General features: G+C 36.6%; 1 protein-coding gene across 4 annotated transcripts in view; it reads left to right on the top strand.

The window, feature by feature from the left end:
- Positions 1-20,655, top strand: part of nkain2 (sodium/potassium transporting ATPase interacting 2) — a 224,750-nt gene that overhangs the window by 165,383 nt on the left and 38,712 nt on the right. For all 4 annotated transcript variants that reach the window (XM_089118839.1, XM_089118838.1, XM_089118836.1 and 1 more), the window contains one exon: positions 8,914-9,114. In XM_089118839.1, coding sequence (XP_088974965.1) covers positions 8,914-9,114 — 201 coding nt within the window. The remainder of the gene's footprint in view (positions 1-8,913; positions 9,115-20,655) is intronic.

The raw sequence follows: 20,655 nt of genomic DNA, 5'->3' as shown, positions 1-20,655 counted from the left end.
TCAGGTTTGGATCCATTTAAAGGGTTCTCAGACATAAACACATTTGTTTTGCTTAACCTGTCCTATTTATGTACAATTTAATTCTAAAAGGAATTTTAAGGTCACACAAAACATAGTTCATATAATATAGCATTTATCTGAAATATTAAGCTTTTGCAACATTTTACACTACATTTTAAAGAAATTAATACTTTTATTCAGCAAGGGCGCATTAAATGAATCAAGTGACAAAGACATTCATAATCTTACTAAAGCTTTTTTTATTTCGGGTAAATCTCCTTTGAACCTTCTATTCATCGAATTTATCCTGACTTCTTCTTTTTTTATTTTAAACATTAATGATCAGACATGTTTCTTGGGCAGAAACTCACATCATTCCCTCAGGAAGATTTAATGTTTTCTCGTGGGGCTGGATGTTGGACTTATGAACAATAATCACATTGTTTAAATTCACCAAAACTGAGTTGCCGAAATCATAACCCGGCCGGACAATGATCTAACCGGGAGCGACCAGACAGCAGAGGATTCTGTTTGCAAATCAAATTTATACCAAAAGTCAATTTATAGTTTATTGGGATGGTCTGATGCCTGTGATTGGATGATGATCGGTGTCGTGATCATTCTCAAGTGTTGTGTTGCTGTTGTGTCAGTCAGATCAGTTTAGCGCTCAATAAACGGGACATGGGAGGTCCCGAACGGGACAAATGAATTAGGCCCAATAATCGGGATGTCCCGGCTAATTCGGCACAGTTGGCAACCCTAGTTGACAGTAAGTGTATATAATAAATTATAAAGTTTCATTGGACTATCATTTGTCTCAGAAAAGTTTATATTTTTGACTTGCATTTTTGGCAAGAGTTACAAACTTCTGATGGGGGAAAAAGACTAAAAGAGTTTATTTCTCACAATTCTGGGATAAGAAGTTAGATTTGCGAGTTATAGACTAGCAATTACAAGACAAAAGATCAGAATTGAGTTTATATCATCAGTTTATATCATGAGTATAGTCACGCAAGTCAATTGCAAGAAAAAAGTCAGAATTGTGAGATAAAAATTCTGATGCTTTGCTAAAAATTTAAATTTAAATTTGAAAAAAAAATTACTGCAAAAATATAAACAAAACAAATATGAATTCAGTAAGGATGATTAAGCTGATTAAAATGATGCACCTTTTGCTTTGGCTGTGGCACAGTGGGTTTTGCACATGCTCATTACACATGAAAGCTGTTGTGCTGGCGGGATGCAGGTACAAATCCGGTTTCCAATCTAACACTGACTTATTCGCTATTGACTGTGTTCCAGAATCCTCTCATACAGGCAACATTTTAAGTCATTGCAATGTGAAGACTATTCCAAAGAGTAAGAAAAATACTTTTTAGTTTTTACTTTGCAACCAGCAATGCCCAATATAATACCTGGAGTCAGGCTTTCATCCATACTTCCACACTAACCAATGAGAGTTCCAGCCTTCATTAACACAAATATTGGGTTGGTGTCCATGGACCTAAACACTTCTATTTTTTTTTATTTATTTTTTTTATGTTACATTTATTGCTGACCTCCCAGTGTGTCAGTCTGCCGAGAGTAAACCTCCTTGTGAAGACAGCCAATTAGAGTGTGTGTGTGATGATCCGGACCCTTCTGCCGGTCCTGTGGTCATGTAATTGCTGTGACAACAACAGAGACTCCAGAAGTCAGCAGAGTGAGTGAGATCTGTATGCCAAGCAAATGTCATGTTTAACATGTCTTCTGAGCTTTTAAACAACAAGAATAGACACCTGTAAGTGCCATATACCCATATATACATATATGGCTTTCAAAGAGATGTATACTACTTTTGTATATTAATTGAATGAATTTAATGAATTTAATTAAATCAATACATTGTTATTTTAGGAAATTAATTACATAATTTATTTATTATAATTAATAATAATATTTAATAATAATAAATATATAACAAATGTAAATTGTTTGTAAATATATGTATTTATTTATTAATTTGTTCATTAATTAATAATAATAATAATAATAACAATGAAACTAAATGAATTAAAAGTAAATGTATGTATTTATCTATATAATCATCATCATCATTATTATTATTATTATTATATGGGAGCGTGTGCAGTGTGCCCTTCTTTTCTTTTGTTGTGACTTACAGTATTTTTAAAGGTAGTTTAATTCATCATTCCTAAAACACTCTTTAATCACTGCTTCTTGTCACATATTCTGTAATATGCATGTCTTATATAGTTGGAGTATTGTATATTCAAGTTATGGACATTTTAGCAAAGTTTTCCAGAGATTGAACATTGGATGGAGACTGTGAAGCTCCATGCTAATCGATTACCACTGGGTAAACGGAGGCAGAAGGTTCACAATAAACTTTTTGCTTCTTTTCCCTAAGTTATAAAACATAGTTGGTGACGTTTAAGTACTGTACCTTTCTGAGGACGAAAAATTAGCCATTGAACCACCTCTCATGTGGTGACATCACTTCATAGCATGCTGACACTGAATGCGAGCTGCGTTTGAGATACCTCGAATCCATGTGGCATTATGGGAGTCCGTAATGCTTATTATTATATTTGTGTAAACAACGTTTCAAAGAAATTAAAGAAGAAAAGAACAAACCATCTCAAATTCTCACTTTCTGATACTTTAGCCACTTCTACTAGGCTTAGCCTGTCTAAATAAATAAATAAAGTCTATCCCTGGTAGTCTTAATCTTCCATTTTGTTCTGCCCCAGTTCAGATATCATGGTGTTAGCCTGGGGGAAATATTGCTGTAACTCTCGCCTGCAGAAACCCATTTACTGATGGGTAGATGATTGACAGTCATCCTGGGGCCGAGCCTTCCCATCTTGATCCCCTCCAAACGCCCTCTGATTGCTTTCCGACAACAAACAATCCCTGATGATGGAGAATTATCCCAACACGACCACTGGGTTTTGTAAGCGTAGATAAATTGCATGTGTAAGAAAACTAGCGTGACTTTAAAACAATGCCCTTACTGCGGTGTTTGGAAGAGCATATCTAGCCCTTTGGCTTTGAAGGGTTAATTCGCTCATACATACGTTATGTCACCATTGATTTTTATCAAAACTTATATAGCAATTTGTCTTTTTGAATAGTTTATTTTCTCATTTTATTTTATTTCATTTGTGCATAAATGGAACAAACTTTGGCTTTGTTCAAAAACCCGTAAGTTTGATCAATACTAATTGCCTCAGCACACACTATTTATTAGCAAATATTATGTCTTTGATTTCTTTCCTAAAGCACTGACAGTCCTCTGTGTTTTAGTAATGGTAGGATATTGTTCCTGAGGAAATGTTTTTTTATTAGAAACAGTAGGGGACATTCAGACAGTCATAATTTCTCTCAGTGTGTGCATGTTCCTTTGTTCATTGAGTAAATTTCGGCTCTAGTGGAACGCCCGGGATTTATCAGTAGTCAGCCATGCTCAATATGCCTGTCTTGAATTGCATTTCACAGCATGACTTTATAAATATGCTCAAGCATAGTCGTAGGTCAGCAAATATATCATGATTTGTTCTTTTGATCTGAATATGTTCATGGATCTTTATAATGAACTTGTATGAGGTTGATGGATCCAGACTATAGAGCTGTCTGCTGAAAAATGCCACCTTTGTTTTCTTTTCATATACAGTGATTCAGTGTTAAACTTGTCAATGAAACTACTGAAAATGCTTCTTGACCGTTTCTTTATTTACATTTAAATTTTCCATTTACATGAATGGATTTGGCAAGCTCTTTTATCCAAAGTGACTTACATTGAATTCAAAGCACACATTTTATCAATGCATGCTTTCCCTGAGAATCGAACCCACAACCTTGCTGTTGCTTGCACCATGCTCTGATTCATATTATTACAAAACGTTTCTAGTTTTAAGTTTCTTCAGTCAGAAATAAATACAGAATAAAGAATACACTACTTTTATTAAGCAAGGATGCTCTAAATTGATCAAAAGACATTTATAATGTTACAAATGATTTCTGTGTTTCTCAAGCTCCAAATCATCGAATTAGATTGATTTCTGAAGGATCAGGTGACACTGAAGACTAGAGTAATGATGCTGAAAATTAATCTAAGAAGGATTGAAGATGTATCGACTCTTTAAATTTGGTAAATTTTGGAAAAAGTAAAAAAAAAAAATATGTATTAAAAAAACAGTGTACTATTACATTGTAATAACATTTTAGAATATTGTGGTATTTTAATCACTGTATTTTTTATCAGCAAAAAAAAAAAAGTAATATACTCTCTGGTGTTTAATATGCATATTTTACTGTTTTGAGATATTACATCACAACCATATCAAGCTACAGGTTCCTAAATACATTATGTTTGCCTAGCAGGGCATGAACTACTTCCTTTAGCACGACTACCTTTACCGCCGTCCACCATCACTCACTCACTGTAAAGCATGCTGGCACGTTGGCCCATAATTCCTATTGAAATATGGTCTCATCCATCTCCAGACTCTGTCCTGACAACCCCTCACTGTCAGGCCTTCTTTCAGGCCGTCCTGTCGCGGTGACTCTGGCACGGACTGAAGGAGAGTAATGGAGGAGTGTTTGTCTGCGGGACCCCTGCCGCTTTGCAGATTGAAATGCTGATGTGTTGAGCAGTCTGTCCTGCTATTTGACTGCTGATGGATCGCGTTTATCCACTCGGCTGATGTTCATTACACCTGTTAGAGAAGCAACAGAGTGGAAGAGTAAGGCAACATGTACTCTTTCTTTAGCCCATGTCCTTCTCTTTCTGGTAAGAGGAAGATGTCTGTCCAGTGTCCAGCACATCTTGGGTCTGACTAGGCATTTCAAACTTTTTTAAACATAAGGACACTCAAATAAATAAAGGGACCTCCCTCTAAAATGTAAAGGCAGCTATATATTTATACTATTTAAAGGTAGGGTTGGCAATTTTGGAGATACTAGTTAGCATGCAACAGCCAGAGCAGAGTCTAAACTATCTCATGTCTCAAAGCACATAACATTACAATAATGAATGTAAACTTACAAACTTAAAGAGCGCTTACTTGTACCACCTGACTGCTGTGGACCGGACTGAATGCAATGATTGGATGAACATGTGTTGGTCTTGAGAAGTCCAAAAGAAAGAAAACAGAAGATGTATGTAGTTTTTTTTTTTTGTAATTTAAGACCACATCTATTATTGATTGCGATAAAGATGTGAAGAGTTTCAACCATAACAAAAGTGTTTATAAAAAACATTGCCTATCCTATGTTTAACTGCATTCTTTTTTAATTTTAACAGCAAAAATGTTTGATTTAAGTTGACAAGTTGATGAGTACGCTACAATTCAAATGTGCGCATCCACCACGCAGGACATCAGTTCTGATTGGATCCCTTCCCTAAATCATCCCTCTCTAACATTTTCGTCTCGTTATTATTCGTTGACGAAAATGTCAGTAGGTGTTCGTCATAGTTTTTGACAGTCAAAACCGGTTTTAATCTTGTCTTGTCTTGTTTCATCGGGGACAAAATGAAATTGGTGACGTATTTAACGCTTGCTGCATTTACATGTCTAAACGCCTTAATCCCAACCTTTAATATTGCATTTTATAAAGACAACATGCTGAATACAAAATAATACAATTGGCTTTTTTATTTAAATATAGCCTATTGTTACTGTGCTGAAGATTGAAAAATTAAATTAAATCAATAAAAAATAACAATGTGATACAATTGTAAAAAAAAAAAAAAAAAAAAATGTTGTTAAAAAAAATTAAAAATCTTAAAATCTTACATTTCCCAGATACTGCCCCTAAGTATGTTTAGCAATTAGTTCCTTTAAAAAGTTTGAAGCCAGAGGTGTTTGTGTACTTAGATGATACCGGATTCAGACAAAGATGCGATTCACTTTTTGCATCATGATGGCTATTTATGTCAGTCATTGGAGCGTGATACATGTGTTTCTGTAGACAAACAAGGCTTTGCCCTGCACTGCTGTAAAAGTGGTATTGATTCGGTGGAAACAAATCAATCCAACCATTCAGGCTCTTTGTATATGTTTTAATAAGAAGCAAGGGTGCACCGAGCCCTCGGTTTGTATTCCACAGAACGAGAAGTGCTATCCCTCTAAGGAGGAGCAGGGCTTATTCAGGAAGAGTAATTCAGGAGCCTTTCAGATGGCCAATGTCATTCTCACGCTGAGATAGACACTGCAGTGTGAGGTTGGGCAAGTCTTCAACAAAAATGTCTGCTGTTAGTGTGCGTTTTGGAATGGATTAATAGTGCTTTATCACATCACCCACACTGGCTGGGCAAACAGTGAAGCCATTTACGGAGGCGGGTGAGTGATTGATCCTCCAGCGGCCTTTAAGAAAACATAATGGGGACTGTGACTTGGGGCCTTTCGGATGATTCACTCTGCCTGGAGGCAACACTTTTCGACAAATGCTAAAGAGACATTTGTTAGCATGGATATTTAGTAGTTATTTCCTTTTGTCCTTTAAAAATCAATATAATCAGGGGTTGTTTTTTCATTTTTTAGATTTGACGAATTTAAGTTTTCTCAATAAAAAAAAAAATCTTACTGACCCCAAACTTTTGATTGGTAGTATGAAGAGTTCAGATGCAAAAGCCTCTAAGTGCCATTTGAAATTTTCTTCTAGAATGATCATTTTTATCAAGCTTGTATATTTAAGTTCAGTGATTTCACTTAAATGGCAATGATAATTACCTAATAATTGTTATTTAAGTGAAATTACTGAACTTAAATATACAAGTTTGATAAAAATCATCATTAAAGAAGAAAATTTCAAATGGCATTTAGAGGATTTTGCATCTGAACTCTTCATATATACACTCACCTAAAGGGTTATTAGGAACACCATACTAATACTGTGTTTGACCCCCTTTTCACCTTCAGAACTGCCTTAATTCTACGTGGCATTGATTCAACAAGGTGCTGAAAGCATTCTTTAGAAATGTTGGCCCATATTGATAGGATAGCATCTTGCAGTTGATGGAGATTTGTGGGATGCACATCCAGGGCACGAAGCTCCCGTTCCACCACATCCCAAAGATGCTCTATTGGGTTGAGATCTGGTGACTGTGCAGGCCATTTTAGTACAGTGAACTCATTGTCATGTTCAAGAAACCAATTTGAAATGATGCAAGCTTTGTGACATAGCAAGTAGCCATCAGAGGATGGGTACACGGTGGCCATAACAAAGCTCAGGTAGGCTGTGGCATTTAAACGATGCCCAATTGGCACTAAGGGGCCTAAAAAAACATCCCCCACACCATTACACCACCACCAGCCTGCACAGTGGTAACAAGGCATGATGTATCCATGTTCTCATTCTGTTTACGCCAAATTCTGACTCTACCATCTGAATGTCTCATCAGAAATCGAGACTCATCAGACCAGGCAACATTTTTCCAGTCTTCAACTGTCCAATTTTGTCCAATATTAGATAATTGCTTTAATGCGAAATTGAACAGGTATTCCTAGTAATCCTTTAGGTGAGTGAACAGTGTAGCTGCCTTTCTATAGAAAAAGGGTCAGTCATCTCATATGATTGGAGCACTGACTGGACAAGAGGCTGTTCAAACATGAACATTCTGCAAAATGGAAGAGAAAGACTAATCTGCAAATGCAAAAATCTTAAGTTTCGTTTTGTCAGTTTTTAGGAGTGCGCTAGCATGTAGATGAACCCAAAGCTAAAAGACATGGATTAAACGTCACAAAAATCTTATTTTTATTCCTTTAAGCGCTTCTTAAGAACTATACTCTTATATGCTGTTGTTGTTTTCCCTCTAGAGGAGAATTACAGGAGGTTCCTACAGTACATGAATGGTTCGCTCAGTGTTAAGCTTCAACACTTGTAGGACCTAAAATCTGTCTTTAAAGTGCACAATCGCTGCTCTTTAGAGGGATTTCGTGGGGCATTCGGTGTGTGCAACACATTTACGCAGCTGTGCATCTGTAGGAGTAAGAGCTCTGTCTCTTTCTGCTTTGTGTCTAGGCTTTGCCTTTGTGTTTTTCTTAAGACTGATGGATTTGTTTGAATATGTTCTCTTTGCATGCTGAAAGGCAAGGCCCTGGTGAATAGTCCTCCGCTTGTGTAACTGCAATATCCTGGGTCATTTGTGTGAATGCCAAACACTTCAGTCGCCAGCGTGCGGATCATTAAGACTGAAAAATGGCACACAAAAGTGAATTTGGAATTTGAGAAATGTGATTCCTTTCACCACTTGATTGTGGAATTAATCTCATGCCACATTTATAAGTATGTGTTGGCTGGTTAGTGCTCTGCGAGTCCCTTTGACGTCTTGAAATTAACCACATAAGAGCCACTTACATAATTGTGCCTCAAAATGTTAAAAGCTTGAAACTGATTAATGATACAACAAAACACATAGCCTTCACTGGCTCCTAGAGATCCTATTTCCAGTGTGAGGCAATGTCTGACTTTATAAGTCATGGGTGTATGTATTACCATGATCGCAAGCCAGAATATATGATCGTTTTTTATATAAACTAATGAATGAAATCATGCATTTCAGAAATCCATCGCTCTCTTATTCGCCGTTAAACAAGAGTGGACTGGATTTAGCATGATTGAAATATACCAGAGTGCTTGTTATTTGACCTACATTGTTAAATAAGTCCGCGTTCAGGGTATTACATCTAGTAAGCTTGAATACATAATTGAAATGATTTGATTGCCGGGAAATGGAATAACTTTACCGTAAAAGTGAGTGCTTGGATGATGATCTTTGGCCTTTGTTCAATATACTCATATCTCTGGTGCCTCTACTTTTGTATGGTAACAGAGGCATATAGAGTGTTTAAATGTCAATTGAACGTTGGTTTAGCATCTCTTATGACTCATTTTTCTCTCCTGCAGGACACAGACCTGATTATGACCTTTAACATCTCCATGCATCGCACCTGGTGGATGGAGAACGGCCCGGGGTGCAGGGTGACCCCCGTGACCCCTCCTCCCTCCTGGGCCCCGGAGGACCATCGCTACATCAGCATCGCCGGCTGCCTGCTGGAGTACCAGTATGTGGAGGTGGCCCACAGTTCCTTGCAGATTATCCTGGCTGTGAGTTATCCTTTAAAGAAATCCTTTCTTTCCTTTTGCTGCGCTTGTGATGTTAAATATATACTTACGGCCCTTAATATGTCTCTTCTGATTGGTCGAACGTGGAGTTCTGCGATTAAATTTTAGTGTACACTGACAGCTAGACTATATAATTGACTGTTACCATACCAAAGATGAGAGGGTTTGCTTTGGAGTGTGGAAAATCCGGCGGTTGTCGGTGCAGTATTTGTTTTTGTCTGTTTAAAAATATTACAACAAGTCTGTAAATATCAGTTCAGGAAATGCTTCAGAGTTTGGCCGAGCTCCAGTGCTGATATTGCTTGAATGCGGGTTGTTAATAGGAGCTCAGCATGCCGCCTTCCTTCGAGTCTTTATTCTTTATCTCTTCCATTACTTGTGACACCTGCTTCTACTCCCCCCTTCCACAATCAGCGTCTCTAATGCAATAGTGAAGTGAACCCCCTCCAACGTGGATTCAGCAATTCTCTGATTACAAGGCTCTACAATACTCTCCCTCGGCTTTCATTCTCATACGGTGAAATCTAATTTCAAACATGTTTTTTTTCCCCCAACTCAACATGAAATTAAAATTGACCCTGTTTACTGCATGATGATCAGTCAGTTTGTTTTCATAATGTAACTGTAATATCCTTCGATTTCTAACAAAAAGATATTTGTTTTCTGTTGATGGAACCGACGCCGCCGGGGCAAGGAGAAATGTGAACCAGTAATATCAGAGCCCGCTTTTTTTTTATATATAAATATTGTGTTTCGCTTGGATCGGTTAAGTGGGTAGTCGACATGAAATTTCAAATAGAAACTGCTGTATCGTGCAGAATGATATCCTATACTGTTTTAAACATCTGTTTGTTTGTTTTAATTTGGAGACGCCTTTAATATTTCTACTTAATGAGCTAAATTGTGGTCATAAATTGTGAAAATCTGGATGAATTGTGACCATTATCAGTTCCTAAATTATGATATGATGTTAACAACATAATATTTGTTATTAATATTATGCCCCCTCCCACACACACACAGTTTTCACACAACGTTTTTCATCTTTTGACCACCTTATATCGAATGAAATACACATATTTAATAAGTCTCTCAATTAATTAATTATTTTAAACATCGGTTTTGCCTTCACTCCTTCATTTGTAATGGTCCTGCTGTGAGACAATTACATTTTTGTACAAATAGTACAAATAGTCCATGTACTTTCTCAATATGAGCTCAAAAAAAAGGTCATCATAATTATGTATTATCTACATTTGAAGTGTATGTATTACAGATGTTATTCAAAGAAAAACATTAATTGTATAGTATTATTATATGATATACATTTGTATTTGTAGTTATATAATGCGAATAGATAAAGTAATATAATATGTTTTAAAAATAAAATAATAAAATAATGATAAATTACACACACAACATGTATATAAACATAATTATAATGATTGAAAAAGCTTATTATAATACAATAATTACAAATGTAGTATTGATATGTTGTATTATTATTATTAGCAAAATCTTTTTTTTAAATAGTTTTAGATGCTCGATTAATCTAAACCATTTAATAATAATACTTATGATTATAAATAAAGAATGTCACACCACAGGAATTCCCAAAAGTATTTAATGTCTGTTACCAAAACGAATATAGAGTGCTTCCATAAATATGGCTGACGTGTTGATGAATGTTATATAATGCACTGCACGTTTTAATCAAAGACAACATTTGTGAACGATGCTTTGTTGCACATCTCAAGTTGTAGCGTGACGTGCTGTAAGCGAGAGGGTTACCTTACCTTATCAGCCATGATGTCTGGGGGTCAGTAACTTTAATGGTGACCACCGGTGGCTCATAAAGATCTGTAGGCAGGTATCGGCTCCATCCGCCCTGATATTTATAGACCTTCCTCTGTTACGACTGATGCTCCTATTGAGATATTGTATAGCGAATAGCAGAGGAGAATGGCAGCTGCTTGTCTATGCAGACAGAGCGCCTGGTGGGAGCTTTCAGTGGCTTTGTGGTGGTCTCTCTCCAGAGAGGAGAGTAGGCACCGCTATAGACCTTATACACATCACAGGTATGGAAGTGAGGCTGTAAGGGATAGACTTAACATGTTTTTAATGGCTCCTAGATCACATATAATTTTCCATTTTTTTGCCTTCTGAAATTTGACATGTCTGAAAAGACATTTTTGCAGTGTTTCGTCAGCAGAACAATTCAAAAACACCTTAAATAACAGGACAACCCAGTAAAAAGATGTCTGCCTATCTTTCAATTCCCCTTAAAAATCAAAGATGGCGCTGCTGTGAATAAGGTCTATTTCCTTATTGAAGGTCTGATATGTACTGCTGGAAGCTATAAGTGGTATTCACCTACATTGAGATGTAAAAAAAAACAACATTTTTTTCTTTCCGTTTTCTTGTAATTACAGAGCTAAAGCTCTGTTAGATTGCTTGAGTATGAGAGAATCCCTAGGCTGCTGAGGTGTTTTATAATGACTTCACACATGCCATGTAATTAGGCATGTGTGTTGATGAAACAGATATGAATGTGGCGCTGTGGAAATGACAATATTGAAACACACCTGTTTCCCAAGGGAGCTTCACCCTCTGACTGTAAATGTGAGGGATTTCACAAACAGTTTTTTTTTTTAACTGTACTACTTTATGATGAAGTACATCATTTGAGAAAGTACTTTTCAGACTGCCATAAAACTCATCTGAATACAAATATTTTATTTTATGGGAACGTTCTCTAAACCTGACAAAAAATAGTGTCGAAACAATTTTCACACAGAAATTGCTAGTAAATTTCACAAATAATTACAAAGAAATGGCAAGTAACACATTGAATTAAATGTGAAATTTTGAAGTAGAAAGACTGAAATTGTATATTCTTGTAAAATTACTTTGCCTGTTATAAATCGCCTGTTCGTCTGATAAATAGTTGTGCCCAGCCAGTGTGTGTGTGTGATGTGATAAAGCACTTTTAATCCATTTAATTCCATTTTTTTATACTGTGTATGCAATGAAAATCCAAAATTGGTTTGCTGCGAATTTCATAACAATGAAATAGGATTAAAAATTGATAGAAATGATATAGTTGTTGACATGCAGCTATGTAAATGTCGAAGCTCAAATCTTCTTGGAAGAATTTTACGGAGAAATGTTTTTATTTCATAATAAAAGCTTGAGAAAGTCACCATTCTTGTTGTCTATGAGATATTAAAGAGATGGCAGTAGTGATTTTTCTTTCCTATGGGTCAGACACACTTACGTATATGCGGAATAAGAAATATTGTTAGTTGCTGTCAAATATTATGTAGAAAACTGTTGAAGTCATTGCATGTTCAATAATACTTAGACTTCTAAACACAGAAACTGTTACAGAATAGGCCAGGATCAATAAGACAATGATTGAATTAAGCTCTCTCTGAAGCATTGAAAGGGACTAGACATATGTCTGTGTCAGCAGAAGTGCTGAGTTGAGTCCCACCGCCGGCTAGTGTTGTCAAAAAACTCGGTACTTCGGTACCAAGTCGGTACTAAAAAAAAAAAATGTTACGGTACCAGCTTTTCTAGGTACCGAATACCAGGTTCGTCCAGTTCTGTTCTAGACGCGATGTCTGAAACGTGCACAGTTGCGTCCTCTTCATAACGCTGATATGGCTCTCTCTCTCTGAATCCACTTGTTGAAACGAAAGGAGGAAAGAGCCACATATGGAAATATTTTGGATTAGGCTAATGTCACGTTGCCATAAGAGGCCGATTACACGCAATTTCAAATATAGGCGCGAGGCAAGCGCGCTCATAATAAAAACTCGTTGGCGTTGCATAGCAACGACAGACGCCGCGTGAGAGCAAGCGCTTTGGAAAGAATAAGCACGCGCAAAAATTATATAATTAAAAAACACGCGCGACATGTGAACGGCCTCTAAAGTGCTTTCGGGGTAGTTTTACGAGTACATGAACACAGTAGTATCTACCCGACACCAGAGTACTATGGTATTAGTATTGTCATTTAATGTCAGTGCCAGTTCTAGGCGTATTCTTGCCTTTATAACTCAGCAGGTTTAAAAAGCCTTTTTAAAATTAAACATGAATGCAGTTTTAGATTAAATAAAAGGACAGTCAAGTCAAATAAAACATGTTTTATGGTAATGCTACAAAGATACCATTCATAAACATTACTTAGTTATCAACACATTGAGTGAACAATATATTTTTACAACATTAATTAATGTTTGAAAATGTTATTTATTACAAACACCTGATTGTTAATGTTTGTTCACTTAATTCATTGTGCATTAAATAAATAATGGATTAAAACTTTACAAACAACTTTAAAAATGTGTTAGTGTATAATGTATAATTTATTTTAGGTCATTTTATCTAATCTTTTTCTAAAGTGTTTATAATACAAAAGTACAGTTTCCATACTTGTAACCGTGATAAACACTTAAATATATGTAAATTTAAACTAAGCTTTGGTACCGAAATTGGTACCGAGAACCGTGAATTTTAACTGGTATCGGTACCGAATACTGAAATTTTGGTACCGTGACAACACTACCGCCGGCTGCTCGGACCGTTCCAATGGACTGTAAAACAATATCAAGGCTTGAAGTTTATTGCCAGCATTTTGTTCATGGCGTCCCTGCGGAGAGTCACAGTTTGGGTCGTTTCATGAACCCACTTGCTGAGACAAGCTGTAGTTTATTGCTCCAAGTTTCTTGAAGGTCCAAGATGATTGAAGTTTTCAGGTTGTTTAAAATGATTTCCCATATTTCATTTAAATGTCTTTTATGTCATCTAATACAATTGTCACTATGAATAACCATTTCAATGCTGTACTTTTGTACTACTTGTAGCATTTAAAAGTTGTATTAGTAACTGCGTTTATTTGAAATATTCTACTTACTTTGGTCAATTTAATGCTTCCTATGTGAATAAAAGTAATTTATTTAAAAAAAAAACATACTGATCCCAAAGTTTTAGACTGTTGTAGACTATATATGTAAGGGGTTTTCAGTGCGTAGATGCACGCAAAAAAAAAAAAAAAAAAAAAAAAAACATTTTTAGTGTATAAATGGCACTCGTGGTATAGATACGCACTTTCATGAGACTGTGTTGAATAATGACTATACATTATTCTTTACATATCACTGTAAAAATATATATTTTCAAGATTTGTTATCACAACATATTTTTTTTTGTCAAATCGACTTAAATAATTTATTTAGTTGAGAACTTGATGATTAAATGAATCTCCTTCATTGTATTAACTCACTTTTTCCAGTTCAATCAACTTAAAATTTTAAGGCAACCAGGCTACTTACTTTTTTAAGTTAAACCAACAATATTTTTTACAGTCAATTTTGACAAAAAGCATTTGTCAAGACTGTCAGAGCTCAGATGCAAGTTCTTCAAGAGTTTTGTCTTTGTCTTGCCGTTCATAATGTGTTTTTTGTGGACTCTGTGCTGTTTCGCCGCCTCACAACACGTTCCTTTATGTTTAAGACCCTCCCCCAGTTGTGTCTGGATGCATAGACAACATTTTCAATCATCAAGCTTTCAGATACATAATGATCGCCTTTGTTCCCCACATAGGAATCGGGCTGTTGAAAAATTGACTCGTTCATTATTTTCTCCTAAAGCGAATAAGTGCCTCTTTGATCAGTTAACTACGGTGACAACCGTTCTCTCGCTCCCTCGCCGCACTTCTCGTTTTTATCTAGCTGACAAGAACACAATTGATCAGCAAATTTTTTGCTCGTCTTCTCTTTCACTAAAACAGTCATTTGACAGAACACAAAGTGTCCAAGCAATAATTTCTTATCTCATATTTATTAATGAAAATAACCTGGGGGTTAATTCGATTCAGTAACATGGAGATGGATGTGGCTCGTTGAAAGGCCGTAGATGTGAACTACAGTAATGACAGCTCGATCTTCACACACACAGAGAGATAATTATGTGGATTACAGAGGAGGCGTCTGAGAGGGAGTGCTGTCATTTCCCTGCTAGCCAGCCACTTTGTGCTTTTTCTTCCCGAACGGCACCTGCAGCAGGCGAGCTCCGAGACGCGCCTTTGCTCCCATTGTTTTCCCGCGTCAGAGCAACAGTGCGGCACCTTCAGTTAATTAGGTTTCTCTTCCAGCCGAAATGGATGTGGAGCCTTCGACCATTCATTTACAAGCATCTCAGACATTAGTAAGGCTGCATGCATCATTACACAGTAAGGGAGCGTCAGTCTGAAAGTAATTAAGTAGAGTTGTATGATAATGAAAGGCCCGTGGTGTGAGCTAATATCGGAATCGTACAACGATCGCTTCGTGATAATCCCAGGTTCTCTTGCTCTCCTTGTCTTCCTCTCGCACTCTGTGGGGGGAATTCACCAGTGTAGCATGATATTTCAGGGCAAAAACCTGCATAATATTCACTAAACATCTGCAGTTTAGCTTGACCAGGTGGTTTATGCACTTGCATACGTATTTAAGTCATTTGTCTTTCTGTTCAGTCAGTGCAGACACGCCTCTTTTTTATGCAAATGAAGAATGCACTTCATTTATAAATCTCAGCGCTATTTGCCGGGTGTAATTAACATGCTTTTCTCCGCCCGCTGAAAACAGGTGGTGTAAAGAATTTTATTTAAATTAATGGTTATAAATATCTGCGTTTATGATGTAGAAGATCAGATACATATTCCTTTCTGCATGCAAGATTGTAGGCAATAGGGATGGGCAACGATTAATCGCGATTAATCGCATCCAAAATAAAAGTTTATGTTTACATAATATATGTGTGTGTAGTGTGTATAATTAATTTTTGTATATAAATACACACACATGCATGTGTATATTTAAAAAATATTTGCATGTATATACTTTATATATATTTATACATAATTTATATTATATAAAAATATAAATATTTGATATATTAATAACACATTTTTCTTAAATATACACATACATGTGTGGGTATTTATATATACAAATGAATTATACACATTACACACATATATATTATGTAAACACAAACTTTTATTTTGGATGCGATTAATCGCGATTAATCGTTGCCCATCCCTAATTTACACTATTGTTCAAAAGTCATTTATTGTTCAAAAGTCATTCAAAAGTCAGACATCAGAGGCATTTATAATGTTATACGTAATATTTCTATTTCAAACTAAATGTTGTTCCTTTTAACTTAATATTCATCCTGAAAAAAAAAGAAATGTCTCACAGGTTCAAAAAATATTAAGCGGCCATTATAAATTGTATAGCTCCAGTCCGTTACTTTTTTGGGTTCAAAGTTATCTAAAAAAATTTTTTGAGCGAGTACATAACCAGTCTTCAAACCTATATGACTTTGGAACTCCAAAGAAGATATTTTGAAAAATGTTATTTTGTTCATACAATTAAAGTCAATTGTGTTGTTTGGGACCCTCATTGCATGTACAAAAAAACTGTTCCACAGAAGATAGAAAGGCATATAGGTTTGGTTTATTTTTGCGTAAAAGGTTTCAAATGCCATTTCATGTGTATTTGGGTTATCCTACACAAACAAAATGTTGTTCCATGCCAATTTATTTTGCATTGTGCAAGGTCAGTACCTGTTTATTTCTTATTATCTTTAAGAAGATTCTTCTTTGTGCCAATGACTAAATCTCTAGAAAAGATCCGGATTATATGACAGCACTCGTGTGAAATATCTCCTCGTTTCAAGATGCCGCGGTGGACTTCAAACTTGTTTCTAAACAACCCTTCTGCAGACACCAACTTTGGAGGTCCTTTAGAGGAGAGTGTGTTAATTTCCTCAGGTGCCTGGGAAGAAACAGAGTGCACACTTGTGTCCGCTTCTGCCTGCAGTGAGTGCATTGTGGGAAAGACAGAGAGGAAAAGAGGGGAAGAGAGCACCGATGGTGGGATAACACTTCTCATCTGTGATTAATGCTCTCTTCCTCACCTCCTGCCCTGAGTACTCGTGAGGTCTGTTGTGTTGCTATCCACCCGAGTGTAGTAGACAGAGGAGGAGGAGGCTCTCTTGTCCCTGCTTGTGTAATATGCAGAAAATAGGACTCACCTAAAACAAAACCTTTTTGCCATACGCAATGCTAATGTCCTGAAAAAGCATACGTCAAACTGACATTCTCTGTCCTTTGTGAGGTTTAGCTGAATGTCTGGCATATATTCATTTTCGAGAGTCCACCTCTGGGCCGTTGGGAACTGTTCCTGGGAAGATTTCTCCTTCACAGTGAAAGAGAAGGAGAGAGTGTTGGCAGGCAGTTGGCCAAACCTCTGCTCTCTCTCTCTTTCACACAGACACAGATATGAAGGGGAGAGTGGGGGCTCTCGTATGCATGGATGCATCAGTAAATGAGCTGTGACCAGCACACCAGAGCAGCACTGATGTCGCACGGCCCCGGGATCTGCCTGACCATGAGCAGACTGTGTAACCAGAAGGGCTTCCCATAGACAGTCTAGTCAAAAGACCTGCTCTCTTTTCAGGGTTTGTTGCCATTTGGAATTTAATTGAGAATTTTTGAATTTGAATTGAAGGGATAGTCCACCCAAAAATGCTAATTCTGTCATCATTTTTTTCCCCCTGTGTTGTTCCAAACCTGTAAGACTTACTTTCCTATGTGGAACATATAAGAAGATATTTTGAAGAATGTTACCATTGTGGACAAAAAAAGAGTCAATAACAAAATTGTTTGGTTACAAACATTCTTTGAAATATATTATAAATAAAGAAAAATGGCAAGAATTTTTTTTTTTTTAGATTTTTGATGTACAGCTCAAAAGAACTGCTTTTGAAATAGAAGTATATTTTATTGTAATTTTTGATCAATTTAATGCACCCTTGCTGAACAAAAGTATAACTTTTTAAACAAAAGTATTAGCGTTTTATAATATTTTATATAATAGTATTTTATAAGTATTTTATGGAACCATACTAAATATTTTATGTAGTCACATCAAGGGCAACCTAAGGCTATGTTTACACGGAAACGATTCTGAAGATAAAACGCAACAGTGGCGTTGCGTCATCACTTTTAATTCTGCGTTTAGACGGATGTTTTGTGTGGGAAATCCGTGTGCAAATGGTGACGCAAAAGTGTGTGAAATTCAATGTAGTATGCACTTCAGGCGGCTAGGAGTGCATACTACAACAACACCAAGTCCACGCGCCTGCGCACAACCTTCACTGTCAAGCAAACTTTTGCGTTTTTACCGTTTACAAGGGAACGCGGCGGTGGAGTGTTTTTAAAATTTCCACTCAGGAGGGTGGTTTCACTTTTTTGCGTTGTTAAGCCTCAAAAACGCCGTCACCGTGTAAACGAAAGACACATCCGCTAATATTATTTTTACGTTTTCACCCGCGAGCGTTCTCGTGTAAACAGGGCCTAACATTCTACTCATGACACTTGTGTACACTATATTGCCAAAAGTATTGGGACACCCCTCCAAATCATTGAATTCAGATATTCCAATTACTTCCATGGCCACATTTGTATAAAATAAAGCACCTAGGCATGCAGACTGCATGCAGAATGGATCGCTCTCAGTGAATTCAAGCGTTGTACCGTGATTGCCACCTGTTGACTATTCCTCATGACTAAATATTCCTTCGGTCAACTATTAGTGGTATTATAACAAAGTGGAAGTGCAGAAGTCGACAAATTTCTGAAGAGTCAATAGCTACAGACCTCCAAACTTCATGTGACCTTTAGATTAGCTCAAGCACAGTGTGTAGAGAGCTTCATGGAATGGGTTTCCATGGCGGAGCAGCTACATCACCGAGTGCAATGCAAAGCCTCGGATGCAGTGGCGTAAAGCTTGCCGCCACTGACTCTAGAGTAGTCCGATGGATAAGTCTGGGTTTGGCGGTTTCCAGGAGAACGGTTCTGCTTTGTACCAAGTATAAAATTTGGTGGAGGGGGGATTATGGTGTGGGGTTGTTTTTCAAGGGTTGGGCTTGGCCCCTTAGTTCCAATGAACTCTTAATGCTTCAGCATAAGATATTTTCGACAAATTTCATGCTCCCAACTTTGTGGGAACAGTTAGTGATGGCCCCTTCCTGTTCCAAAATGACTATGCACCAGTGCATGAAGCAAGGTCCATAAAGACATGGATGAGCGAGTTTGGTGTGGAGGAACTTGACTGGCCTGCACAGAGTCCTGACCTCAACCCGATAGAACACCTTTGGGATGAATTAGAGAGGAGACTGCGAGTCGGGCCTTCTCGTCCAACATCAGTGCCTGACCTCACATGCGCTTCAAGAAGAATGGTCAAAACACACTCCTAAACCTTGTGGAAAGCCTTCTCAGAAGAGTTGAAGCTGTTATAGCTGCAAAGTGTGGGCCAACTCCATATTAAACCCTACAGATTAAGAATGGGATGTCATTAAAGTTCATGTAAAGCAGACTTCTCAAAACCTTTGGCAATATATACAGTAGTCTATATAAAGGTGTCATGGTACCTGGTAGTCAAGCACATAATTATAAAGAATTAAGTTTAAACAGTCTTTAATAATACCCAAAGGCATCTCCAACAAAAGGCAGGCAAGCAAACACAACGTTTAACATTAATGAGACCGGACAACTGAACACTGACAACACTGGAACTTAAGGACTAAGGCAAATAAGGTTAATTAATTACACAGATTAAATGAATAATTAATCATATCTGTAACCATAGAGACAAACTCACATAGAGGTGGGAAACTAGAACAAAGAAAACATGAAACTAAAAGTCAGAACATTGACAATATATTTTCAAGATTTGTTATCACAACATATTTTCTTTTGTCAAATCAACTTTATAATAATTTATTTAGTTGAGATAACTTATTATTTTGAGTTTCTGATGATTAAATTAATCTCCTTCATTGTATTAACTCACTTTTTCAAGTTCAATCAACTTAAAATTTTAAGGCAAACCAGGCTACTTACTTTTTTAAGTTAAACTAACAATAGTTTTTTTTACAGTGTAGTAATCACAACATTTTTTCTTTTGTCAAATCAACTTAAATCATTTATTTAGTTCAGATAACATATAATTTTGAGTTTCTGATGGTTAAATCATTAACTCACTTTTTCCAGTTCAATCAACTTAAAATTTCAAGGCAACCAGGTTACTTACTTTTTTAAGTTAAACCAACAATATTTTTTAACAGTGTAGGGGTTCCACCCGGTTGAAATTGCATTCTGCAGTGGTCATGTGTGACCATTTAACTAAGTCACAGCCTTCTTTTATGTTTAGTATGCTGCTTCATAAGGTAGCCAGAAAGTCATCTCACTAGGATGTGCAACGCAAATGCTTTTTATTCATCTTGCATGCTATTTTAAATATTAAATGTCATCTCTATTACAGAGACTATACACAGTAATGATAGTGAGCAGCTTCAAGCAGCTTAAGCATGTGGGCTATGAAAATTTCACGTCATGATAATCTCTTCTACAGTATGTGGGTGCTGGGTGTATTCTCATCCCTGGTGGTTACCTCCGCATCATGA

The sequence above is a fragment of the Pimephales promelas genome, chromosome 13 (assembly GCF_988280905.1).
Source record: "Pimephales promelas chromosome 13, fPimPro1.hap1.1, whole genome shotgun sequence".
Classification (NCBI taxonomy): Eukaryota; Metazoa; Chordata; class Actinopteri; order Cypriniformes; family Leuciscidae; genus Pimephales; species Pimephales promelas.
Note: the sequence above shows the minus strand (reverse complement) of the source record. Positions and strands in the feature narration are given on the sequence as shown.